The 27,686-nt window shown below is 45.2% G+C and overlaps 1 protein-coding gene across 1 annotated transcript in view; it reads left to right on the forward strand.

Annotated features, from left to right (window-relative positions):
• The window catches only part of SEC23A (SEC23 homolog A, COPII coat complex component), a 1,668,754-nt gene that overhangs the window by 727,743 nt on the left and 913,325 nt on the right, over positions 1 to 27,686 (forward strand). The window contains exon 10 of the mRNA XM_069637506.1: positions 3,743 to 3,866. Coding sequence (XP_069493607.1) covers positions 3,743 to 3,866 — 124 coding nt within the window. The remainder of the gene's footprint in view (positions 1 to 3,742; positions 3,867 to 27,686) is intronic.

Genomic DNA, 27,686 nt, shown 5'->3' on the forward strand with positions numbered 1-27,686 from the left:
CAGCCCAACACATTTAGTCATTTCTTCAGTGACAAAGTTGTTCAGGAGATCCAGGCACAAACTCAAATTATCTTTAGGGGACCAGTAAATATTTACTAGCAATAGGTGTATAGTACATGCTAACACATTAATGTCAATCCTAAGTGGCATAAATCCCTGAACAATGTTAGTACAGTTGACAATTTTAATGTTCTTATCCAGTTTAACAGCAATTAAGAGACCACCAGCGGGTCACCCTAGAGGAACACATGTGGCCAGTTCACAAAAGCATTAAAATCCATCAAAAACAGAGGGGCATGTCATCCAAGTATCCTATAAACACAAGATCTAATAAGTCACAAGTTGAGCACATAAATCAGGAGAAATAACTAGATGACCATGACCCCTTGTGTTCCACAAAAGAATCGATTGTCTCCACCATTAAAGGTTTACCTTGAAGTCCTTCAACTGGTGTATGGAGTCCCTAAGGGTCAATGCCAACCACCTCCTGCTTTGTTTCATCCCCCCTCCCAACCCGGAGATCTAACAGAATCTGAGGGAGGACAACCCTCAACATTGACCTCTTTTGATTCATGAGCAGTGCTAGAGGTATCTGATTTTGAGAAGCCGGGAGAAAAAGAAAAAACATGATATAATCGTTTATCAGCGGGTGCAGCCTCTTTGTCAATTATTTGCATTGGCTGTGGATTTATTGCCTGACAGCCCACTTCGGTTGTTTTTATTTCAGCAGAGCCTGGCACATTGGGGGTCTTCTGGCGGTATCAGGTAATATTATCCCCATATATATGGTCGCCGTAAATAATATCGCCGGGAAAATGTTGCGGCAATATTATATGGGTGACCATATATATGGGGACAGGGGCACACAAAAAAAGAAAATGTAAAAGAAAAAAGTTTGGGGGTTGCGGGGGTGTCCCCCGCATGTTCCATGCAATAATGTCGCCACAAAAAACGGCTATTTTTCGGCGATATTTTTGCATGGCGAGATTTTTGTGGTGACATTATTACATGGAACCCTTCTGGCCCTAGTTCAGCAGGAATTTCTCAAGCTCTTCACATTGAAATCCTATTACAGAGGTTATTCTTTCTGGAGCACCCAAATGTGCTGTTTTCTCCTGAACCAAAGTAGTTTTAGGATTGTCATGGCAATCAGCCATTGTTTCTCTCAGCACCCTCCTTACTATATTTTCCATCAAGGCGTCACCCCCAGTAGTTTCTCCTTATGTTCTAAGGTCCCAAATGAGTAACTTCTTGTCGTAGTTAGGGATCCTGTTACAGTACAAGTTGTAGAAAACAAAGGCCCTTTACTAGGCCCCAGAAAAGTATGGTGATGATGATGGGATAATTCCTGACTTAGAGACCTGGCTAGACGTTCGCGTACGAGTTGCAAGAAACATATCACTTACGTCCATGAATTTCAAGGGTGTTACTATGGTGACAGAGGCCACCTTACTAGGCACTGTGTTGGAAGTGGACTCGCCTAATGTTATTTTATCCAGACTTTTCCCACTCGCTTCGTCTAGTTTCCCCATAAGCGATACACTAGACAAAACAGAATGATCAGCTGGAATTTTTGTTAACTCTGTGACTGCTTTCTTGGAAAAGAACTTGAACAAGTCACCCCATCCGATTGCCCTATACTTTTAATAAATATGTAGGTCTTTTAGTTAAAGCCCTTTTGATTTGTGTTTTTTTTTTCTTCATATTGCCGGTGGTAGTATCTGAAGCTAGAATGCTGCCGTCCCGATCACATAAGGCATCTCCATCCCCGAGGTGTCTAAGTAAGAAGTTTTTTCTGGCCCTTTCATATCAATTTTCATCAAATTATGTAAGGAATTCCTGGAGGACCTATTTTGGCCTCTACCACCAAAACGTTTACTATTTTTCCTTTTTGCTGCAGGAAACTTGGCTTTTAAAGGGGAAGAGCATTCAGGGATGTTACTATGAGTCAGCGGGCTGATGGATGTGACCGCGTCTTTGCCGATTGACTTGCTCACGGCTGCCGTTGATATAGAAGCTTGCAGGAACTTACTGGAGCAGTCGATGGAAATAGCCGACTGACCCGTTTGGGTCCCTATATTGGAACACTTCTCTGTTGGGACTGACTTATCTATGCTTCTCTCCGATAGTATTGCCATAATAAGTTTATTTAGTAAAGTTGTGTGGAGTTTTAGTTCTGATAACATTTTCCCATGGATTGATTCTTCCAAACCCCTCCCCCAACTCCCAAACCCCCCCTCATACTCTCTCTGTCCTGATGATAGCTCCCATACACTCTCCTGGCTCAAAGGATATTGGGAAAGAGCCAGGAGAGAACTATCAAGGTGATCAGCGATGTGAGGGACATGGGAGGGAGACAAAACCTTCCTTACTCCCGCTACTGGAACTCTGAATGGAGTACAAGGATAGTCAGTGCCTGGTTCCCTAGAGCTTGGTACTGAGACTCCCGACTCAATTAACAAAATAGAACATTCACCTTCCGTGGCGGCCAGTAAAGCCGTGTCCGTTGGTATGGGGGGGGGGGGAGTAACGGCAGTGCCATAGCCATTTTCATAGTGCCTTTCACTGGCGTAAATACCGAAAGTTGCTGACAATATGTCCTCATATTGCCGTACACCCACCATACTTTCTTTCCTAGTCACTGGCCCTGTCAGGTATAGGTGTATTTTTCGGTCTTCCAATTAGTACGAACACTCCCGGATTTTGAAAGGGACATGTGTATTCCTTAGTACCCAAAAATCAACCCAGCCTGAAATAAAGAATCTCGAACCTGTTAGCCTGCAAAGATGGCGAACAGGCTTCTTGCAGGCACTTGTCAAGGCACTTCAAAGGGGTGCGCGTTCAGGGGCGCACGCACAAGCCTTTTATGCAGCAGCTGACTCAAATAGGGGGAGTAGTCACAACAACCTAACAAACAAAGAAAAATGTATTAAAGTAGATGTCTGATAGTTTCTATTGGACTCAGTCCAAATCCAAATCAAAGTCTTCACCAAGTCAAAGTCTTCACCAAAACTAAACCAAAGTCAGGCAACGAGAGACTTGAAGTAGATGCATGGAAAAAATACTCACAAAAACCAATGTCCGTTGGCAAACCCACCATTTGCGGGAAAACTTTTCAAAACGCTGTGATTTGCTGCAATTTTGCAGAAACAGCTTAAACAGGCAGGAAATGGCAAGAAAACGAAGTGCTTCTTGCAGGCTTCTGGCACTTCACAGGGGTACACATTATTATAGTATGTTATATGATAAAACAAGTAGAAAAGTATTTTATCTGAGATCAAAGAACAAGATCAATACAGTTTGACTTGAATTACGATTACTACTTGACACATTTTAACAAGATAACATGACGATAAATGTATGCTGTTCCAGTATATTGCTGTTTCCTGATACATGCCTAGACATTTTTATTTTGGATTTCTCACTTGAAAATATACAAGCAAAGTATTATTTGGGGGAAAGATCAACATTAGATGATTATTTTTGTGGTATCCTTTGAGAAATGGATTTAGGTAATTGTTGTTAGGGCAGGCCACTGTGTTGTTTTTCGCTCCTCCATAGACCCTTTGATCAAAGATGCAGCCCCGGGTTTTCATAGTTAATTGTACAACGGGGACATTTGTTGCATGGAGCATTTTGTTATGTTGTGGGTGGAGCTGGCAATCAGAATTAGAGGTTTGGAGCTGCATACATTAATCTACAATATCAGAACTTGCCTCAACGTTCTCTATTGTTCTTTTAGCGGCTACATGGTGATGGGAGATGCCTTCAATACATCGTTATTCAAGCAAACGTTTCAGAGAGTTTTTACAAAAGACACGCAAGGAAATTTCAAAATGGCTTTTGGGGGCACATTGGAAATAAAGGTAAGTGGTAAAATGTATTACACAATAAGCTAATTACTATAAGCATGAAATGAGCCGAAAGTGTAACATAACAATTCAGTGCAACTATTTGTAGAAGTTCCTGGTGTACTTCTAACTCATGCCCCCCTTTCTCCATGCTAAGGGTATGTTATTGTGGAAAGGGTGCGAGATCAGACTTCCATGCAAAATAAACTCTTATTAAAAATAGCCAGGACGGAGGCCACCAGGGGGCGCGCAGGCAATGGCTGCCTGATCGCATCGCTCCCGCCGGATCCGGTCTTTCAGAGGGTATTGAGCCCCCCCCCCCCCTGAGACCCCCCGGAGGCCCACCTGCATTTTCCGGCCGATCAACCCCTCGGGCACCCCAGAAGCCAAAGAACGGAGTCTGCAGACCCCGGGAAGCCCGAGATCAAGTCCCGCGTGAGCCGCGGGAAGTCAAGATACGCGGCCCGCCCGGCCGCAGAACCAGCAGGGCAGCGAAGCCTTCCGGCGCATTTCCGGACTACACGCGGCGAGAGGCGGGCGGAACGTAAGCCAGCCCCAACTGGAGCCGGAGACCAGCATCGGGTGCAGGGAGTGGCGACGGGACAGCGCAGACCCGGAGCAATCCCCCGTCGGGTCGCGTCGGAGGCCTTCTCGCGCCTTCTGGCCCAGCCACTGCAGAGGACGGGCCCCTCCTCCCCCGCCGGAGCTGAGGATCCGCGGGCGGCGCGGCGGGAGCGGGCCCCCATGGGGAGTCTTTGGATCCGTGCCGGAGATCGGAGGTGAGGGGGCGCGCTCGAGCACTGGCCCCCCTCCTGCCTCTAGCTGCTTCCCGGGTGAGTGGCCCCCGCTGAGGGACGGTGGGGCGAGTGCCCGCCCGGAAGGATCCCCCCCCGCCCACTGTGGGGATCTGTTCTAAGTGCAAGGGGGACAAGAGCTGCGACCCCCCCGTCGTAGGTCCCGGGGCCCGGGTCCCGCAGGGGCGGCCGCTCCCGGGATCCCCCCGGGGGGAAAAAAAAAGCAAGGACGGACCCCGGTTGGCCACAGTGACCTCGACATAGGGTGTGAGGCCCCCGCCGGGCGACGGTGGGGCGTGTGCCCGCCCTCAGCTTGGTGAAGCTTTCTCCCCGAGGCGCGGGGCCCATCTCACGGGTGCGCCTGAGGCCCGTGCCGGGGAGGCCCCCCCTCCCCCCCCCGACGGGGGCGCGATAGGCGGACCTCCTGCCCTCGGGACATATACCGGATGAGCTGGAGAGAGACTTTGCAGGGGTACCGCTTTCAAGAAGCCAATAGGGGCAACAACAGTTTGGGCCTCAAAAGATCCATGGCCCAGTCGGAGGATACGGCTCCCCCCCCGTCGGCTATGGAGAGGGGCTTCGCCTCGATCCTACAAGAAATCAGGGACATGCGCTCTGACATAGCCCAGAAACTCGAAAAAATGGACCAGAGGGTGGAAAAGGTTGAGGACAGACTGCTTCAGGTCGAGACCAATCAATCCTCATCAGTGTCCCAAGACATACAATTTAAGTTGAGGCTGGAGGCCCTGGAAAAGAGAGACGAAGAGAGAGCCCGGCAGATGGACGATTTTGAGAACAGGGAGAGAAGGAATAACCTCAGAATCTTCGGGGTGCCGGAGCTGGAAGGAGAGACAGAGAGGGACGTCATCAGAGCAGTGCGGGACATTATCACCCTCCTATTTGCCAAAGAGATGACCACGGAACCTACGTTCGACAGAGTGCACAGGGCGGGGGGCAGATCGGGGGGCCCCCGGTCGATACTGGTCCGGTTCCACTACTACTCAGAGAAAACGAAGGTGCTGGAGGAAGTCAGGAAGGCCAGAGATATCACCTACAACAATGCCCAGGTCTCAATATTCCAAGACCTTTCCGCCTACACGTTAGCCAAGCGGAGAATGTGTCGCCCGCTCACGCAGCTACTCAAGGAGAGGGGAGTGCGATATAGATGGGGCTACCCCTTCTCCCTGACGTTCGAATACATGGGCCAAAGAACCACGCTGGTCACGGAAGAGGACATTCGGGGAGCCCTGCTGGAATATGCGACGGACTCGAATGCCCGGAGGGGCCCGTCGGGGCCGGAGAGGGCTGGACCTAGTGGCCCCGGCCCGTCGGGGGAAAGGAGGAGGCGAACCGGCGCACGAAAAGTTCAGAAAAATGAATACGCCATCACCAGCTAAAGACGGGGAACGGAGAGACCCGGATGACTGAGAAAGGGGTCGCAGCATACAGGTTGGGACAACTCGGTTCGGTGCGTGTGGTTGTACCGATTCCTACGCCCTGACGAACAGCAAGTATACGGGATGTATTGAAGGGGTGGGGCCCTGGGGGGCCCGGGGGGCTCAGGAGGAACAGCTTCCAAAGCGATCGGCCCGGCTAGGGGAGCGGGCTGGTGGTTCGGCCAAAAGCCAGATATGGCGGGACAATTTGGCTGGACGCCGGGGAGGGGGGAGGGGGTCAACACAGGAGTTGGGGGGTTTCAGTTTGGGGGGGGTCCGGGGGGCAGTTGGGGAATAGTTACAGGCCCTCCGGGAGGGGGGGGGGTGCAAAGGATCCAACCATGGGAGTATCCAAACAAGGGTAGTGTAGGTGAGTCGACACGGAGAGTGAAGTTGCTAGATGACGGCTGAGGGTCTGCCGGCCCTGGGAGTGGGCACTCTCAATGTACGGGGCCTGAACACCCCCACAAAGAGGTCCCTGGTCTCTAGAGAATTCAGGAGGGCTGGTCTTGATATCCTCTTCCTGCAAGAGACTCATTGGGCAAGAGGGAAGGAACCCACGATGAGGGGGGGAGGTATAGGAGAGGTGTTCTGCGCGTCCCACGGGGCCAAGAAGAGGGGGGTGGCTATCCTTCTGGGGAGAAACGTGGGCTTTGTGAAAGAGGAAATAGTGAAAGACCCGGAAGGCCGATACCTGCTGGTACGAGGATCCCTGCAGGGCTCCCCGCTCACCCTGGCGGGGATATACGGTCCCAATGAGGGCCAGGCCCAGTTTTGGGAGGGGGTGGCGGAGAAACTCAAGCTCTTTGTCCGGGGGGGGTTGGTGGTAGGAGGCGATTTCAACATGGTTATTGACCCCGACTTAGACAGAAGGCGTGTTGGCCCTCAGCTTTCCAGGCCCACGGACGTCCACATGGCCCGGTCCTTCCGGAGGGTTAACGCAGAGCTGGGCTTGGTGGACACGCTCCCCTCCCCCGGAACGGGTACTCCTTCCTATACATATTATTCGTCCACCCACTCGTCCTTCTCTAGAATTGACTACATCCTGGTGGACGAGTCCCTGCACTCGTATGTCTCGGGCCACAAGGTCGACCCCGTCCCCTGGTCGGACCATGACCTGGTTCGAACCACCATTGCAAGGGGCGGGCTAAGCGACCGCAGAGGGAGATGGAGATGTAACGACTCCCTGCTGAAAGATGAGGTCCGTGCCCAGGAGGTGTTGGAGGCTATTACGGAATTCTTCGAATTTAATGACAATGGCGAGGTGGGCCCACACACCCTATGGGACACCTTCAAGGCCACAATAAGGGGCTTTCTCATTAAAATGAGCGCTCAGGCCAAAAGAGTGAGGGAAGCCCAGGAGAAAGCCCTGAGGGGGAAAATTGCCCAACTCCAACCGGTGGGGCCCTCAGCAGCCCCCTTGGATCACGGTCAGCTCGAATCGCTGACCGATTATCGGCTCCAGCTGCGAGACCTCCTCCTGCACAAAACGGAGCGAAGCCTCCAACTGGTCAAGCAGAAGTATTACGAAAAGGGGGACAAAGCGGACAGAATCCTAGCCTGGAAACTGAGGGAGGTCCAGAGGGAAAGAATGGTAAAGGCAGTGAGGAGTGAGGAGGGGACCATGGGCCATGACACTCCCCACATAGGAGAGGCCTTCCGGAGATGATATGAAAAACTCTATACCTCGGAATGTGACGGGCGGGACGAGGAGATAGAGGGGTTTCTCAACTCGGTCCGGATACCGGCCCTGTCCGGGGAGATGGCCGAGGGACTGGAGGGGCCGGTGACCGAGGAGGAGGTGGGTAACGCAATTAGCGGGATGAAGGCGGGGACCTCCCCCGGGGAGGATGGCTTCACAGTGTCCTTCTACAAACGGTACCGCTCTACTCTGGCCCCACACTTAGGTAAGGTTTTCAATGCGGTATTAGAGGGGGGGACCCTCCCGAATGCGGTATTAGAGGGGGGGACCCTCCCGGACTCCATGATGGAGGCCATAATTGTCGTCCTTCCCAAGGAAGGTAAGGACCCCACCGAATGTTCCTCATACCGCCCTATATCCCTACTAAAGATTGATGTCAAGGTCCTTGCCAAAATCATTGGTAAATGGATGGAGAAGATTCTGCCGGCACTGATCCATGGGGACCAGGTGGGGTTTGTAAGGGGTAGGCAGGGCTCGGACAACATCCGTAAAACTATAAACTTAATCCACCACGCCCAGAACTCCGAGCTTGACGCGAGCCTCCTCTCTCTGGACTCGGAGAAAGCGTTCGACCGGGTCGAATGGAGATATATGGAGCTACTCCTCCAGAGAATGGGTTTCGGTGCACACATCAGGGGTTGGGTGACGGCTCTTTATAGAGCTCCGAAGGCCAGGGTACAAGTGAATGGCAGGCTGTCGGACCCCTTCCCCCTCTCACGGGGCACGAGACAGGGGTGTCCACTGTCCCCCCTGTTGTATATCCTTACGATGGAACCCTTGGCCATAGCGGTGAGGTCACACCCGGAGATCAGAGGGATAATGAGGGGCGAGGTGGAATTTAAGCTCTCCCTATTCGCCGATGACATCCTGGCATACCTGGTGGACCCGGCGCCTCCCTCCCCCCCCTCCTGTCCCTGGTGAACGCATTCGGGCACTTCTCGGGGCTAAAGATTAACGCTTCCAAATCGGTCCTTCTCCCCATGCGGGTAAATGACCCGGCTCTGGACCCCGTGGGCACACTTCATGGGATCACAGTGGGCAAGGTTTCCATACGCTACCTGGGAGTCCTCCTCACCAGGGACTTGTCCCAACTGTCCCCCGCCAACTATGACCCGGCCCTGGCTAGCATTACCAGGGACCTCAGGAGGTGGGGCTCTATGATCTTGTCTTGGTACGGCCGCATGACGGCAGTGAAGATGAACGTGCTGCCGCGCCTGCTGTATCTCTTTACCTCTCTCCCGTCCAACATTACCGACCACCTCATGAGAACACTACAGAATGCGGTCCGAGAGTTTATCTGGCAGGGCAGGACCCCGAGGACTGCGAGGGCGGTTTTGACCTTGCCGAGGGAGGATGGGGGGGTTTGGCTTGCCTGACCTCCAGCTCTATTTCCGGGCCGCCCAGTTGCGAGTCCTCCTGGAGCACATGAGGGAGGGGATGGGCACCTACTGGTCTTACCTGGAGGACATGGACGCTCACCCCCTCAAGGTACGCGATCTTCTCTGGGCACCACACAGGTTCATCCCGAACAGATTGAAATCCCATCCCACCTTGGGCGTTCTTTGGGCAGTCTGGAGGGAGGGCCCCCAGACGGCGCACCTAACGACGTGGCCATCCCCAATGTCCTCTCTCTGGGGACACCCGTTCAGATTAGGTAACAGGGGTTTTTCCGAGGCACAGGCGTGGTCTGATTCGGGTCTAGAATGGGCGGGACAGCTGTTCCGGGAGGGGGAATTCCTGCCGTATGAGGACCTAAGGGACGCCATTGGGCGGGGGTCTCTTTCCGTGTTCGAGTATCTACGCCTGAAGGGAATACTCGGCGACCAAGCATGGGGAGAGAACTTGAAGAGGCAGCTGACCCCCTTTGAGAAGTTCCTTGATATGGCGACCTCTAGAAGGGAGCCGTCTCCGGAATGTATAGAATCCTCAACACTGTGAATTTGGTAGAACGGAGGGGCTTCCGCTCATATTGGAACGATCTCGCAGGGGAGGTGATTTCAGAAGACGGCTGGGCGAGGATCTTTAAAATTGCTTTCCACGGTAATTTGTTTACGGCAGATATGGAACATAACTTTAAGATTTTGCAGGGATGGCACAGGGACCCTGTGAAATTGTCTAAAATGTTTACGGCGGTGTCCCCCGATTGCCCGAGGGGCTGCGGCCAGAGGGGCTCACGAGGCCACATGTGGTGGCACTGCCCGAAGGTGCAGGCGTACTGGGCAGAGGTGAGGGGCTGGATGGCTGAGGTCACAGAGGAACTGCTTCCCCAGGACCCCCTGACGGTGTTGTTGGGCCTCCCGCCAGAGACCTCGGACCTCTACAGGTACCCCAGAATGTGGGAAACGATGCTACAGGCGGGGAGAGTGGCATTGGCACAGAAATGGAAGAGCCCGGAGACCCCGTCCAAGGCTGACTGGCTAAAGAAATTGAAAAACTTGTTTTTAATGGACAAACTAACGGCCATGGTGAACAATGATTCTGGGTCATTCCTTGAAAATTGGCAGGGGGTAAGGGAGGCCTGGGGATGGGATGTGCACTGATGCCTGATGGGGGGCTGAGCGGGGCTCAGGGGGTCTAGGCCGAAAGATTGTACCAAAAAGTACCAGGGACCCTAGGGACGGAATGGGCGCCCACGGCCCGGGGACATTCGGCCGACCGTCAGCCACCAAAGAGCGCCGACGCTCACACTCACTACCAAAGTAATGGACGCAAAAGAAAAGTCCAAATCTCCCTATGTCATGGTTCGAGTTGGTAAAACGAGGGGTGGGGGGAGGGGGGTTCAAAGGGGGGGGCGGTAGGGTGGGTGGGGGGGGAGTTTGTTGGGCAAGTGCATCGTGTACAACTGGTGATCACATATGTAGCCTGCTTGTTATATTCTTTAAAATGCCAATAAAACCAAAGTTTAAAAAAAAAAATAGCCAGGACAAGTACTGTTTGCTGTTGCTGCCTCGTCTCTCTACTCGTGACTTCATTCATCTTGGACTCATTTTGGATTGTGCACGGAATTGCCCAACGCCTTTGTCACGTCCTGGAGGACGTCCTTTAAGGGTGCACCAACGTGCCTGACCCAAAGGTGACTGTTTGCCTAAATTAGTGTTACACACAGAGGGCCCTCTGTGTTGCTCCACAACTCGAGCATTGCACAACTGTGCCTTTCACAACTGTGCCCCTTACAAATTGTGTGCTGTAAGCAGTGTTGCTTTACGGCTTGTGCATGGTAGTTTTTTCTTTTGTGCTCCTTTACTAAAAATCGCCTTTTCTGCTTTCTTCTGCAAAGGTCTTTCCTGTTGTGGTGGCCACGCCCCCTCTATCGTGTCACGCCCTGCAACCTGCGTCCTCAAGTACTGGTTGCCTCGCGCACCTGCGCCGCGCACCAAGTACAGGACAAGTACTGTTTGCTGTTTGCGGTGCGCGGCGCGGGTCGCGGGGCCTCCTGATATTGGTTTCTTTGTTGACAGAGGAGTATTAGCTACTGTGTGGTGTAGGCTTTAATAATGGTGGTTAGTTTGCGAAGCAGTAAGAGTCTTGCTGAAGGCAACTCTCACGCAGGGATGAATGCCTCTAATCCAGTGCTACTACATGACTCTGATATAGAGCCAAATTCAATTGCAGCTGCTGGTGAAGATGGTTTAAATGATATAAAAAACATCCCGTATAGCCTGCAACCATTAGCAGTAGAACCAAACGACGATGAATGCAATCAATTACTATCTTGCATATCTAAAGCTCCTCCTGCAGATGGTGAATCAAATAAAAAGTCCACCATTAGTAATACTGATGATATAGCAAATTCAGAGGAGTTAGCAGGGAATTTGGCAGCTGTTAAGCAAGATGTCAAAACCTATGTGGCATCTAATATTATTTCTGATGTTTCTTTTCTGGGCCCCGCATTGATTGGCGAATGGGAGAAACGTTGCCGGATTTCAATGACTCCGAATTCACCTGTTGTATTTTTGCCTTCGGAGGTCGAACGCATCTGTTTGCATAATCTTCACGATGGGCCCTCTATCCATTCATCTGCATGTATTGATTCTTACCATCATGAACGTGCAAAGAGACTTTCCTGCAGCTCGCCTATATTCTGTAAAACTTCTAGTGCTCCAGGCCCCATTTCAGCCCCTACACAAATGGTGAATGAGACCTTTGATGAAGATTTGTGCTACGAGGTAGGGGCACGATCACTACCAGTCAAACTCCAAAAATCTTATTCCAAGGATCTAAATAAAGATGATGATCTAAGTAATTTTCCGGTGATTTCATCTCTTTTAAATATCTTGGATAAGGGTCATGACTTAACTCACATGCAAATCAACTCCCTAAAAGAAATAGTGTTAACTCTCACTAACAAGGTTTCCAAAATTGAGGGTATGCTGACTTCGCAATCTGCTGTTCAATCAGAGAAACAGGCACTTATAGATGCATGCTTACTGAAAGCTCTGTCAATTAACGACCAAACGCGCATGAATCAATATACACAAACAGATGATTCTTCTGTAATTATGGCATTTGACTCACGCACGTATGCAAGAGCTGTAGTGGAAGGACCAAAGGAGGTATGTTCCTCTGTGACTTATGCTGGTTCTACTGCTTTAGTGGATGAAGTGAAACAGAACTCTCGGATACTAGATGAGTTAGTTTGTTTATTAACAAGGCAACATTTAGACTTAAAATTTGGTGGGGGACGTCTTGAAGAGTATGCTGATGCTATTGGTTCTATGTCAATTCCAAAAGAGAACACACCTAATAGCCCCTCTCCCCGGGTAAATGTCATAATTGAAGCCGAAGAAGAACAACGGAGAAACGAATCTATTCTCGCTGAAAATCTGGTGAAATTTAGTGAGAAGGGAGATATAGTGAGTACTGAGTGTGAGGACATTGATCCTGAAGGGTCACAGTTACCTTTTATGTCACGCAAAATGAAGCGAGCTCATATTAGGGCAATTAAAAGAGAAAACAGACTGAAAAAAAAACTATCAACACTGGATGCAAAAAAAACGAGCCAGGTCGATAGCAAAAAAAAATAAAAAAAATAAAAAGAGAGAGACTATTGCTGTTGACTTGGATGAGTTGCAGTCTTCAAATTCAAACGTAGGCTCTGCAAACGTTTCAAAGATTGACTTGACTCAACTGAATGATGAATCAAAGTTAGTCTTAAATGTGGATCCTGCAACTGCTTCCCATTCCCAAACAAAAAAAACGGGAACTGTTGTGAAGTCATCTGTGGTTGAGTTGGGATTGGTTAATTCGGGACAGATGGCACAAGGCAGGCTTTCGACTTTCTATCCTATCATTGAAAAAAAAACCACGGTTAAGGGACGAATGAAGGATTTTGCTCCAGATAAGTTTACGGGGGCAGTCCCCAAACAAAAAAAGGCCTGCGCTTTGATGACGAAAAAAAGTTCTGCAAGGAACACAGATAATCCCCGATCTGACGAGGAATCTGAAAATAACGACAATTGTCCAGCAAGCCAAATCGATTCAAACGATTTTGAGGGGGCATTTATAAATGCAGCAATGGAAGCTATTGACACTAGAGAATCAGTTGAGAATAAGCCTCCGCCACCAGGCAGCAATAAAAAGAAGAAATCAATTATGTTTTTGAAAGAAATGTAAGATATTTTCTAGGCTGGTCTAGTGATCAGGCAATTAATGGTAAGAAAAGGTTGAACAGATCGTTTTTGTTTAATATCTTTAGAGAGAGCCCTAATCTAAGAACCCTCCGCATGGATGATATTGAGTGGTTAAGGCTGGCAAACCATAATAATCTCAGAATGATTTGTGCCCCACATTCAGCGATGATACTCCGGTTATTGTGGGACCATAGAGAGGATTTCAATTCCCGTGGGCTAACCCTACATCTATTTAGAACGATTGAAGACGCTGAGATATTTCTGAATGAAATGTTAGAACCTGAGGTTGTGAGTGGTTCCACTCAAGCAAACTCATCAGCTGGTTCCGAACATACTGTTGAATTAATTACAAACATTTCTGAGCTGGTGGCAACCACTTCGAACATTTCTTGGCTAGCTCCCCTTATGTCTTCTATTCTTGATTTCTCTAACAAGCAAAACAAACAATAGACAAATAATGTTACAGCTCAGAAGGTTCAGAATCTTAAAATAATATCTTGGAATTGTTGTGGGAAAAGAAACCTAGAGAAATGGTCATCTCATTTTGTTTCAATGGGTCCTCACACTATTATATTCTTACAAGAAACTATGTGTGTCAACGAATTGAATATTGAGGGTTACTCCAATTTTTGTGTACCTGCTGTGAGAGGTGTAATTGGTCGACCGCTTGGAGGTATTGGTATACTCATTAACAACAACATGAATCACATTTCAAAGGTTATGTACGCAAAACACGGAGTGTTGGCAGTTGAGTCTATCTTTACAGGTGCAATGTCCAATGTACTGTTATTGGTATGTGTGTACCACAACCCTGCCAACTTATCGATTGAGGCTGCATTGGATAACATGGATGAGCTACTCGAGGAAGCTATGGTTAGAAACCCAAAATACACGATTGTTTTTGGGGGTGACTTTAATGCTGTCTGCCTATCGACTTCATCTAAGTTACTTCACAAGTGCAAGTCTTCTTCGAGTGCCTCGGAATCTATGGGGAAGCGTTGGGTCTCATATTTTAAAGATTGGAATATCCAATTGCTGGAATTTCTTACTGGTGACCATAAAGGAACGTGGAAGAGGGGGACTCACTCCACATATATAGACTACTTTTTTGTCTCATCCGTATGCATGCCTTTGGCAAATAATGTTTTAATTCACAATCAAACTATCAGTGACCATTTTCCAATAAGTACAAGTATTAGATGTGATCTGGCATCTTTAAACAAAGAAGTAGCGTTGGGATTGGTGACCCTCCATCGACCACAGAATTCTGTAGGCTGGTCTCCTAAAATGTGTAGAGAGCTTTCCTTTTTGGTTCATAGAGATGTGATTCGGGTTTATAACAGGGTTGAATTGTCTTTTGATGCACATAGAAGAGAGGATTGGAATTCCTTTATAATCAAAAAACACATTGACTATCTAGTCCAAAAAGTTCAATCACTTAACCCAACAGGTGAGAGTGGGTACAATTTGGAAATAGCAGCAATTAAGAGGGAAAAAAATCGATCTATACGTGCATTAAAGCAAAAAAATCTAGTTTTCTCTGTATCACTCCACAAAAATGGGAATCTTAAAAGAATATAGGCATAAAACTGCATCTATAAAGTTTAATGTAAAACTATCGGCCAATCAGCAAATGATGAAGTATCTCATCACTCATGATACCAGGAACATTTGGGCAATAATTAACAACAAAAAGGGGGCGCTGTTGCATGATTTTGCCTCCCCAATTGCTTCAAGTACATGGATCGACTATTTTAAATGCAAATATAGTTTGCCTGTCCAATTTAAGATACACAACTCTGGTATACTTGAGCATTATTGTAAGGATCTTATATTCTTCTCTATGAATGAAATTGTTGAGGCCATTAATCTGCTCAATTATTCCAAAGCTGCTGGGCCTGATGGTCTGCCTGCCTGTATTCTAAAAGATGACCCATATTTTTGGGGTGCGATTCTCTATACCAAATTTGCATTTATTCTATCTACCAATCTCATCCCAAAATCTTGGCTTAACGCCATAATAATTCCTCTATATAAGAAAGGGAATCCTAATTTACCCTCGAATTTCAGGCCAATTGCATTAATGGATGCCTCTGAAAAGGTTTTTTCTATAATTTTACTTCAACGACTCCAAAGTTTTATTAAGAATAAGAATATATTCTCAAAGTTTCAAACGGGGTTTCGTAAGTATATGGGGACTTCGTTAAACGCTCTTATTATCTCCCACATATTTGCTCAAACTAAAATATTAGTTTCTGGTACAGTCTATATGGCTGCACTTGATATGAGCAGTGCTTTTGACTCAGTCATAAGAGAGGTTTTATGGTCAAAACTCTTAAAACTTGGTTTTCCAAAAAGAATGATTCAACTAGTTGCAATGCTACACAACCACACGACATATCAAATTAGGGTAACCAGAGATGGCGCCTTAACTGCTCCTATTTTGACTATGACAGGAGTTAAACAAGGCTGTAATATGGCTGCCACTTTATTTAACCTATACCTTTGTGATATGGATATGTTGTGGAATGAATCTGGTATGTTTCCTGTGAAACTAGGGGAACTGAAAATTTCATGGTTATGTTTTGCAGATGACATCTTATTATTTGATCGCACTCCTAGTGGACTACAGTTAAAACTGAATCGATTTGCTAAATATGCAGCATCTCACAATCTATCACCCAATTCTTCAAAATCACAAATTGTGGTATTCCGAAATTTTAGAAAAATTAAATCGTACAAGTGGCAACTCAATGGCATTGATATCAAATGTGAAAACTCAATTCGTTATCTGGGGTATCCCCTAAATGTCCAGTACTCTCTCAAATTTTGGCAGAAATATCTAAAGATGAAGGTCCGTCCACTAGTATCGATGATGAAGATCATGCTGAGAACAATCTGTGAATTTTCGTTGCAACCACTGATTGACTTTTATTTGCTGAAAGTGGAACCGATCCTTTTATATGGGTTAGATATATGTCTTCATGACGTAGGGGTCATATTGAATCAAATTCAGGGTAGTGTGTGGAAAAGCGTTTTGGGGCTATCTATATCAGTTCCCAATTCTATAATTAGGCACGAACTTGGTCTAGTATCTCTAGCAGCTAGATGGGTTTGGAGAAAACTATCACGCTATGCTGATATGATGGCACCTTACAAGTATTCTCTATATGAGGACGTATATGGGTTGGTTGTGCTGTCCGAATTAAAATCCATCTGTGCTTTTGTTAATCAAATGAATCTAATCCTCGTTGATTGTGACTGCACAATTTCTGACCTAGTAATGAAACTCCCCAAAGTCAAAAGAAATCTTTTCGATCGGGACTGGTCAACCACCTTAGATTGTAACAATTCATATCATCTGTATGTGGAATATGCTAAAAGGCCACGTAGTAGAGATATGAGATCGTCGTATTTGGTGTTATGTCCATCAAGTAAGATACGGAGAGCATATTTAAGGTTCAAATTAAAACAATATCATACACTTGAAAGAATCTACCTGTGGCGTATCTATAAAGGTGCTTTTTCAAATCAACAGTGTCGCTTTTGCGATTATGACATCAATGAAACCATGAAACATCTTGTTATTGAATGCATTTTTTTTTAACAGGATAGAAAAAACTTATTGGGGAAATTTGCTCCGAAAGATACTGATATCTCCAAAACATCCTTATGGGACAGTTGTATGTATGGAGGGAGCATGGTACTTGTTATTTCGTTAACTCGCTTGCTGAGTATAATTGAAAAAGCGTTAGAAAGTGTAAATGTCTACTCTAACCCTACAAGCTAAATCTGTGCATTTCAAGGTGTGGTCTATCGAAATTTCTGGTATGTTTGGGGCAGGCCAATCTTAATATGGGTTTGAGAAGGTTGTGCAAAGTAACAAATCATAAAGATACAATGTAATTTTCTGAATTAGCAATGCTAAATTTTAAGTTGCAAAAGAAATGGTTGATGATCTAATTGTCTGTCATTCGAAATTTTAATGAATAATATATATAATTTTCAAAAGTTTTGTAAAAGTTTGCTTTTTGTAAAACTATAAGCAAAACGCAAATGTCTTTTAAATAAAAAAAAAAAAATAGCCAGAGTACAAGTACTGCATGCATAACTAGCCCCATGTGTGTGCCCCCAGCTTCAGTACCAGTACTTTTCTCTTTACATGAGATTTGGGATCCTCTGTATCACTCCACCAGTCAGCGCTTTTTGGGCCTTCTAAACTATTTTTATTTTTCCATTGCACATCCTCTACCTTGGAGGTCATGTATGTATTGAGGCTTTATTCTTTTAGTTGTAAATACAACTTCTTCAATAGATACAACATTCAGGAGTAGGGCATTATTAACACGTGTTAGATTTCATAGAATTGGGCACAAATTTCATTGTTAGGACAATTGTGGTTAGATTTAAAATTGATAATAGTAATAGCTAAAAACAGTAAGACTGAGCATTAAAAACTTTTGAGTATAAAAGACAATGATTTAGACATTAGTTAAGTGTCATGCTTAAAACCATAAAACAGAGTTCTGTAGTATTATACATTAATTAAATGGTTAATATGCGAAAAATGTCACTCCAATGCGCCAACTCCTTAAATAATTCGATGGAAAACGTTCTGTTCAGTAAGTCAAATCACATTTATTGGATTTGTGTTCTTTTCACACATTGTTCAAAATATTTCTTATAAACTCTTTTTCCAAGGTTAAAAAGATATAGTTTTCTCAATCAAATTAATTAGCTTTGTGTTGTTTTCACACATTTTTCAAAATATTTCTTTAAACTCTTTTTTCGAGATTAAATTGTTGTAACTTTCTCAACATCTATCTTTTTTATTTAAAAGATTCCAAATCTGCGTGACAGATTTACTTGCTATCGCTATTAGCATCTTCTGTGCATTGTTTTGAGTTGTATTCACATTGCTTTGTTTGATAGTGTTTCTATAGGCAGTTTTTAGGCTGCGTCTCGGTTGTGAGTGTGTATGGACGGGCAACGTTCTCAGGGCTTGCCGTAATTTTGACTTAAGAGTTTGAATGTGATTATCGTAACTATATTTGTGCTTGAAGATTGGGCGACTTAAAGTAGTGGTCGATTGATTCATTAAGTTTAAGCAGTCAGTATATTGCGGGATGACTTTCGAGGAATTATCTTGTGCGGGTAATGTTAGCTGAGTCTTTAGTAGTTTCAATTTATGCGGACACCAAATTATGACGTTTCGCCTTTGATTAGTGGAAATTCAAATTCTTGGCACAATGGTATCATACAAGGAGTCCATTCTCGTTGTAGGATGTTATGGTCGCTTGCTGGGTTAGGGAATGCTCTAAATTATCTAATTTGACTGATAGCACCAGAAGAGAGAAAGATGTAATCAAGGGGTGAACAAGAAATTCCTCTTGATCAGGTAGGAGCTGGAGGGTGTCGTCTGATGTAGTGCCATTAAGCATAGTAAAATTACGTATTCTCATTAATGTCATCCACTTATCTTTGGTAGGACATTTTGTATTGGTTTTACAATTGGTATTAAGATCTCCAGCTATCAGGCTTGTTTGAATTAAAGGATCAAGAAGATTGAGATCTAACATAGTTTCGATATGGACTAAAAAAAGATCCTCATTAATGGCAGTATATACTTAAAAGAGCTGTATGTGGGAATAGCGGATGAATAAGGTTTGTTAATGATAGCCTTAGTAGCTGTATTCCTGGGAAAGGAGAAGCCCAATTTTGAAGTTGGATCTGCAAGTGAAGTTTAGTCGCTACTAGATGACCAGCTGCCTGTCGCCCTTTGGCAGGTTTTATCACAGGTATCCAAGCAATTTGGAAGTCTGGCCACACCGGTTGGATAGTAATCCAAGTTTCTTGAAGAAGGATGATGTCATATACAGTTAGGACTTTGGCTTTTGGACGTAAGTAAATGGGAAAACCCTCTTGTATTCCAGACTGCCATGGTGCATGAATGAGGCTGTTGCTCGAAGTGGATCTAACGATTGTCAGAACGATTATTATTCAGAACGGCTTCAGAGAGCCACATCCATCTGGATTTGGGATCAGGTAATAGATTTGGCTTGGTTTGTTCTTGATGTACAAGAGGATTTCTATTGCAGTTACATTTGCAGCAGGTGTGAAAGGCGCAAGATACAGATTCATTATTGGAATAATCTTGTGACAGCTGTTGGCGAGATTGTTGCTTGTCATTATTTCCTTGGTGTAATGGATCTGTTTGCCAATTGTGATGGAATAATTACTTCCACTGTATCAAAATTTGATATATCAGTAAAGCCAAAGGATTTGATATCATCAGAACATATACATTCAAGATCTACAGTAGAGTGAACAACTGTAAGTAGGGTGGTCCTATTAGGAAAGGTGTCTGAATGGAGCCTATCCAACATTGTTCAAATGAGCTTGTCAGATTCCAGTATGAAGTCTTAACAGAACTGGGAGCAATTGGGTCTGGAGCAGATGCTTGCTTTGACCTTTCTTGACTTGGCATAGATGAATGCACTGGACTTATGTAGCGAGTATGTTCTTCTTTGTGTCTAATTCGGTTGGATTCTGAAGAAAGGTTTGCTGTTATTACATGGCCCTTTTTTGTTTGAATGTTCTAAAGTTCGGACAATCAACATCTAGGTTGACACATTATTTGTCGAGTCTTGTTCGTTAGAGCTTGTGGATAATGTAAACTTTGCTGTATGTCTACTTGCGGAAGGGAAGAGGCCTAGTAAACAGAAAGGTTCATAAGATCATCATTGGTATTTGTCACTTTCGTTAGATCATCATTAACAAGTATTGGGCCAACATTGTTAGCATCCTCTTTTGACACAGAATTAGATAAGTTACCTTGAGATACTGACAACAGATTCACCGGAGGGAGAGCAGAATCATGTGAATGTAGTGGGGGCTGCAGGTTCAGATTCATTTCTTCAGGGGGATTAGCAGAAGGCTCAGTGGATTGGCTGACTTTCTTAGGTATGGTTAGCCCATCAATGAATTTCATTAATTTTTTTGGGGAATTTTTTATTTTGCGCAGTTTGATTCTTCAGCTTTTTTTGCGTTTCAACAATAGCCGAACAATTTTGCTTTTTGGTCTTACTCTTTCTCTGGTTATTTCACTGGAATACTTCAAAGATAGGCGTCTCAGAAGTATCACTTTCTAAGATTTCTGGATTATCATTACTTGAGTGCAATCGCTCCAGTGGACAATTTGAAGAGGGGATTGGTGAAGTAAATTATTCTGCTGCGACAATGAGGGGGATTGAATCGCTCGCTGTCTGGGCTATTGGCAGGCTCAAGTTAGCTTGATGGGATGAATTTGGACTCACATTCGAGTTAAGGGGAACAGAATTCATAGCATTAGACTGGCGCGTTACTTCCCACGCAATCCAGTCAATTTTGGCTACTAAGGATCATACAACAGAGTTGTGGTCTACAATCTTGTGTTCCATTGATTCATAAAGTCTCGCTAGTGTTAATACACTTGTATTGAGAGCTGAGAGAGTAGTATCCAATGATAAAGAGTTAGGGAGCGGAAAGACAAAAGAAGGCCTTGGCATTGGTTTGGAAAATGACTCTATAGACAAGTTTCCAGAGAAAGACGTATTATGCGTTTCCGGACCCTCTTTATTGGTGTATAACATGGGGAGTTCGATAGTCTTGTAGAAGGAATATTTGGATATGGCACAAGTTGCTTGACACAGCCGGTGTGTATTGGAGGAGGCTGAGGAGGAGGAAGAGCTTGGATAGAGTAATCAGGAGGGTGTTCAAGTTTTTAAAGGTGTTAATTGACCAGAGGTTAGGACCCCAAGTGGTCTTTCAACTAAAGTTCCTTGAACTATTTGGGAATATAAAGGAGGAATTTGGCTAGAATCCATAGGTGAAGAAGGAATCGTGATCCTGTTCCGCTATAGAGGGCATCAGGCGCGCTTGTAATGTTATGTATGAAACTTCAACATTTAGACTGCTTGTCAATAGGGCTGGATTGATGGGGCCGTGGGGTCGACTGGAGACGGTCTAGTGGAAGTCGGTAGTTTCAATGTTTGCGCCTGGATGTTTATCAGAACTGTCTTTGCTTGGAAGACACAATTGTCTTATATCCACCTCCTGATCTGGACGCGCTTGTGGTTATGCGCCCGCGGAGGGAGACTGTTGTGGGAGATGGCAGAGAAGGTAATTTGTGGTCTTGGCTGTTTACCAAGTAGCATTAAAGCTGGTCAGGCATGGCAGTCTCCAAGCGATAAGTCGCCATGGGAGCAGTGAGCAGGGGTGTAGGTGTTATATTTATATCAGTGACAGAATGAGGGAGAGAAGGAGGCAAACAGCGCAGCGGACACCTGGCGGCACTCGCCTGTGCATTCCCCATTGTGCGCGAAGCGCACATTCCTGGCTTTGTAGTGTGTCACGAGTCAAAGGGGCATGGCTCAATCTCAGAGAAAGAAAGAAGCCGAATGAGTTGTAACATTTACAAATGATTGAGTCCAATGGGTTGGTATACTGTGTCCATGTACCTGGAAGTAAATACACAGTGGGTGAAGTTGAAGGAGGGTTTGATGAGAGATGGGTAGTGCGTCGTAGCAACACGTTGAAGGAGAACACGGCGAGCAGGTGTTCCAGCAGGTACAACTGACAGCACTCACCTGTGCACTCTCCGATGCGCGCCTCCTGGTTTACCGCCTGCCTCTCATGTGAAAGTTCTTGTCTGCTGCAGACAGGCAAAGAGTGTTTGAGACTGTTTCACTTATTTCCTTCATGTTCGACACTCCCTCTCAAGTTGAGCTTAGCAGTGGGAAGACATGTTCATATGTAGGGTTAAAATAGTACTTCAGTGTATGTCCCTGAAACTAGGTAAGCCCACACCTATGTGATACCTTCAGATGCAGTCTACTGGGTGCAACCCTTTGCAAACCAAATAGTGCCTAACCATGAAGCGTAGCCTAAACCCGACGCATTGTCAAAGGCAATATGCACAGGACATCAACCTGGCCATTGGATGGAAAGGCCACCTCTACTTGCAGTCAGGCCGAAGTTCTACAAAATTTTGAAATACTGGCTGGACCGAAGGCATTAAAATTCAGATCTGTGAGCTTTACTGGGGTTGTCAATCACTAGGGGAAAACAGCACTTTAGCCCCTATGCAGCATTCCTAATTTCAGTGGCTGCACAATGTCACACATGCTGCGTGCATAACCAAGCAAGCAACTTTGTACCAGAGTGAAAATAATGAGACCTGATTACAGGGAACAACTCTCAGATCGCCCCATTCAAGGTTCCTGGAATGGACTGGTAATTTGTCCACCATTTCAATGGCACCTAGTGCGCATTGTGAGGAGTCAGACATGGGAGACAGACACATAGGTGGAGTTTTCTCACAAGTCGCCATTTATTAAATAATAAAGGGTGAGACAAACGCCTGACTTTCTCTAACCTAACAAACCAAGATTAAAATGTCTGTCCTTCACACTAATACATACAACAAAACTTATGCAGGAATTTTATGGTTGTTTCAACTTCATACAATAACATATAAATCTAACTATAAAGAAAACAGTAATCCTTGTAACCAGGGTTGGATCCTCTTCCCCTGGATCAATTCAGGATATTAAAAAAAGAAAAAGTTCAATTACAGGAAAGTTCTTTTCACTAGCCAAGTTCCACTCCAAGTAGAATACACAGTTGTTTTCATCCAGTATGTCCTTCACTTGGCAAAGTGACTACAAAGGTTTCTTACTTTTTAAGATAATTGTTGAAGTTTTCACAACCTTCTGCTTGGCGAACCATGATGACTCTCTCTCCATAGATGAAGTTGAAAAGTCAAGGTAAAAAGTTATTTTCTCAAAAGACCAATCACTTTCTATCAAATTGCCTTTCTTCTTCATGAGCAATGCTGTAATCGGGATGGTTAGTTAAAAAAATGTATACTGTTGTCAGGATGGTTATACAACAGTTTGTCAAAACACAGTAGTGGAATTGCCACCTCTTTTCCACCACAACCTTCTACCACAGTCAAAGTACTTAAAATCCTCTTCTTCCTGGTCTACTCACCTGCCAGGACTAAACACTATCTGTCCCGTTCCTGGTTACTCGCCTGCCAGGATAAAACTCTTACTACTATGATTTGTACTCTGGTGAGGCTTGTTCCAAACTTTGCACTCCTCAATGACGAAAGTTGAACCAACAACAGCTTCCTGGGTAAGCATTTTGACTTGCTTCACAATTGGACCACTTCTTTCACAAACATGTTGTACAAAAGGAACAATATTTTTACATTGATCTATTTGCCATAGCAAATTAACAAGGGGGGGGTTTGGGAGTCCCTCTGCCAGACATTAGTCCTGGTTACGAGATCCTTACCAAGATTTTTTAGCTCACTATCTTTCACAGAGGAGAAATATCCTAAACATATCAGTCTTTGTCATACCCTGGGGCAGTCCAGCACCGAAATGCTAGGCAATTCTCCTCTGAACAGGAGTACCAACAGCAACCCCATACATTTGTTTGGTCTGGTTGGCCCTCATCAGTAGGGTACATCTGTGCCTCTCTAAGAATAGTGAGCAAGGGGTCCACGTCTGGATTCCCCTAGTAACTTAGGGTGAGACCAAAAGTTACTTAGATTAGGCAACTTAACAAGGGCGGTCTTGGGAGTCCTTCTTTATTCTTTAGCTCACTATCCTAAACATATCAGTCTTTGTCCTGCCCTGGGGCAAGGCCCAGGGAGGTGGGGTGAGTTCACCAGATGAGACATGGTTATGTTCCTTGGAGGATAGTAAGATAATTCCTAGAGAAGTTATAGCCAATCGGTGTCAGCCAACAAACTTTTATTGGGCGTTGCGCCTTCAAGTTAAAACATATATTTGCAAAATGGCGTAACGACAGAATTAAATTCCAAGATACAAACAATATACATTAATAACACAGAGGAGGGCCCTGCTTGCATAGGACAGTTGGTAAGTCTGTAGGGCTTGGTTAGAGGTGGGATTCAGTGACTTCTTTCTTGGAATACATTAGTAACACAGAGGAGAGCCCTGCTCGCAGCCTCAGTAAGACGGTTACTAAATCTATAGGGCTTAGTTGGAGATGGGATTCAGTGACTTCTTCCTTAGCAGCCATAACGGGCAGTCACAAACACCATAAATGGATCTGCATTCTGCCTCAAAAAACACCATTGCTGCTTCTGTATACCTAATCCCAGCCGCCCTCAATGGTGGTCTCAGATACGTGCGCCTCACTTTGATTTACTGCATATCAGCATAAAATGTAACATAATCTCTCTTGCTAGCCCACACAATGGACACTGATCTGCATTTGAATTAATCATACTCGTAAATATAAGGATCTTTCATATGATGGAGAAATGTAATCCAAATAGTGTTTAGGGCCGGGCTGGATAAGCTCAAGGTATACCGGGCCCAATTTTTATTTAACAACTGCATCTTTAATTCTTTTCTTTGTTTCAATAGGCTGGCATTTGGGATTGACCCACAAATTTCCACCTCCCACGTCACAGAGAGATTTTTTAATGACTAAGCCAGGCTATTGATTTCCCACCATCTAACGACATAAGATGTCTCTGTGCATCTCATTTTTTCCAGCCCTTGCTGTTTCCACAGCTTTTGCCAAAAAAGAACAGGTCTGAGCTTAAGATGGGCACCCACAGGATAACGTTAAGTTCTAAAAGCACCAAGATGGAGGGAGCGCTCTTTCGTAGTAGCGCCAACGTGTTTTTAAACGTATGCTCACTTGTTTTCAGTTTAGCTACATTGGCATGTCCCCATAGCTCAGCCCCATACAGGGCTGCAGGTAAGGCCTGTTTTCTGTATAGATTCATGGCACTAATGGCGTATATTTTGTGAAATGTGGTTTAAACACCAGTACTTTAGATTTACCTATGTTCAATTGCAGTTGTAGCTCCTTACATTTAGACAAGAATATCCGATCACCAAGGATTTCTCCAGACCTTGTGGGGTAGTGGCCACTAGCACTGTGTCATCCGCCTAGAATAGGGCAGGATATTTGATGCCATTTTGGGGCAGTCCTGGCACCCCTTCAATAAAGCATCAATTATTTGTTGTATATATACTTTGAATAAAAGGGGTGCCAGGGCACAGCCTTGCCTTACCCCCTTATTAACCACAAAGGCTGTTGTGTTTTCACCCCATAAACCATAGCGGACCGAAGCACTGTTTCCATAGTAGAACAAACTAATTACCCTTATCAGATTAGTTGGGGCTTTGCATGTTTTCAAAAGGTTCCACCTTATTTCTCTGGAGACTAAGTCAAAGGCAGTCCTTGGTTCGAGGAATGCGGCATACAATTTCATTTCTTTTACAACTGTGTATTTCTGAATTAACATATACAACATAAAACATTGATCAAGAGTGCCTTTGTTCCTTCTGAAGCCAGCCTTTAGGTCACTGATAACATTATTGCCGTCTGTCGAATCTTGGAGGTGTGCAGGAATAACCTTCCCAAAGAGTTTACTCGCACTATCCAATAAGGATATGGGGCGGTAATTAGCCGGAAGTTCCTCCCACCCTTCTTGTACAGAGGAATTATTACAGCCTTACGCCATGAATCTGGAATTAGACCCTGCCTAATAATGGTGTTAATAATCTTGCACAAGACCGTGCCCAGATACCCACCTCATCCCTAAACCAATCCCGCCAGTCCTCTACATTAATACAACAATCAAATGTTTGGTCACCTTTCAATTTCTTATCTGTAACCAGTTGCCAAAATAGCACGTTATTTTTGGCTTGAAAGGCAGCCAAGGACCTCCATTTGTCAAGCACATATTCTTTCCCCCCATATTACTTTTTTATATTCGGAGCAAGCCTGATGTTGGTTCAGTTTATCGACCCCGCCTCTTTGCCCTCCACGCAAGCTACTATCTTCCTTTTGGCCACGCAACGCTCCATCATACCACTCATTTTTACGAATTGCATTCTCCTTAACCTTCCCTACAGGGACGGAGAGAAGAGGAAGTATGTTTTCGTTTAGCATTCTATAGGTCTCCAAAATGACCGGGTTGTTGGCCTCATTGTTACAAATGGCCTCAACATTACTGATAATTGACGCATATATTGCTGGTTTGGTTTAGTTTTTAAGCACTTTCACCCATTTGACTGATTTATGGGTTTGTCCGTCTATTTTCAGTACTTGACTGTGTTTTGGCCCTTGACATCTCTGGTAAGTGCCCCTTCTGTCCTTAAGGCACAATACTAAAGGGTAATGATCATTATCTGTTCTGGCCTGTTCTTCGAAGTCACCAACGCTTGCATAATCTGCAGCTGAAATCAAAATGTAATCTATAAATTATGACCCATTGTGGCCGATAAAAGTTTTTTTAGCTGGCTGGTCTTTTTGAACACACACATTACATGCTCTTAGGTTTTGGTTAAAAAGTATACTGGCATATTCAATTGGTGTGTTCGTACTGGGGTGTGGCCTTATGTGCGGGAGGTTCCAGGCCATGTTCTGGTCCTCCCAGATACCCTCCAGAGCTCCCAGAGCAGGTTCAGTCTGGAGATTTAGATCACAACCACCAAATTCACCTTATCTGTTCTTTCGCCCGCATACTTAGGGTTTAGGGAGTCTTTGAGGCATGTGAGAGTCTCCATACCCTGCATGTTGGAGGGCCTATTGTATATATTAAATAGGTCTATTACTTCACCCTCCCCAGTTACGATGGATAGAAATTGAAGGTCTTGGGAACTTGTTACACACTCAACTGCCCTCCATCCTAGATTTACATCCAGCCAAACTAACAATCCGCCACTGGCTCTGCCCTTCAAATTTTGCAAAGCAGGTATAAAAAATGGTTGAAACCCTTGAAGAAAAACGGGTTCAGTAGCCCAAGTCTCCTGGAGCGCTATTACATTAAATCCTCTCACAATCTATTCAGGCCAACTATATTCCATGACAATATGCTAAACCCCCACCCTCTTCCTTGCGACAGTGATCCCCTTCGCCCAGTCAGTCGACATCTTCTGCATCACCAGTATGATTATTCTGATGCACTATGGGCTCCTTCATTGTGCGTATTGGCCCCTCACCGAGTCGAGTGACCGCCCCCTGTTGGGCGGATTTTTGCTTGCCCCCATTTGAAGCAAAAATTCTGGCGATCTTAACCCAATCTTGTTTTTATTTGTGAAGTAGGTAAGGCTTAATAAGCCCTCAACCAAATCCCAAAACCGTAGGTAAATCTGTATATAGTCCCGGTGGGAATTCAGGCTGCCACCCCTATGACATGATGTTATATCATCTTGGATAACCGATAAACAACC

Source organism: Ambystoma mexicanum, chromosome 14 (assembly GCF_040938575.1).
Source record: "Ambystoma mexicanum isolate Mex_15411 chromosome 14, UKY_AmexF1_1, whole genome shotgun sequence".
In the NCBI taxonomy this organism is placed as follows: domain Eukaryota; kingdom Metazoa; phylum Chordata; class Amphibia; order Caudata; family Ambystomatidae; genus Ambystoma; species Ambystoma mexicanum.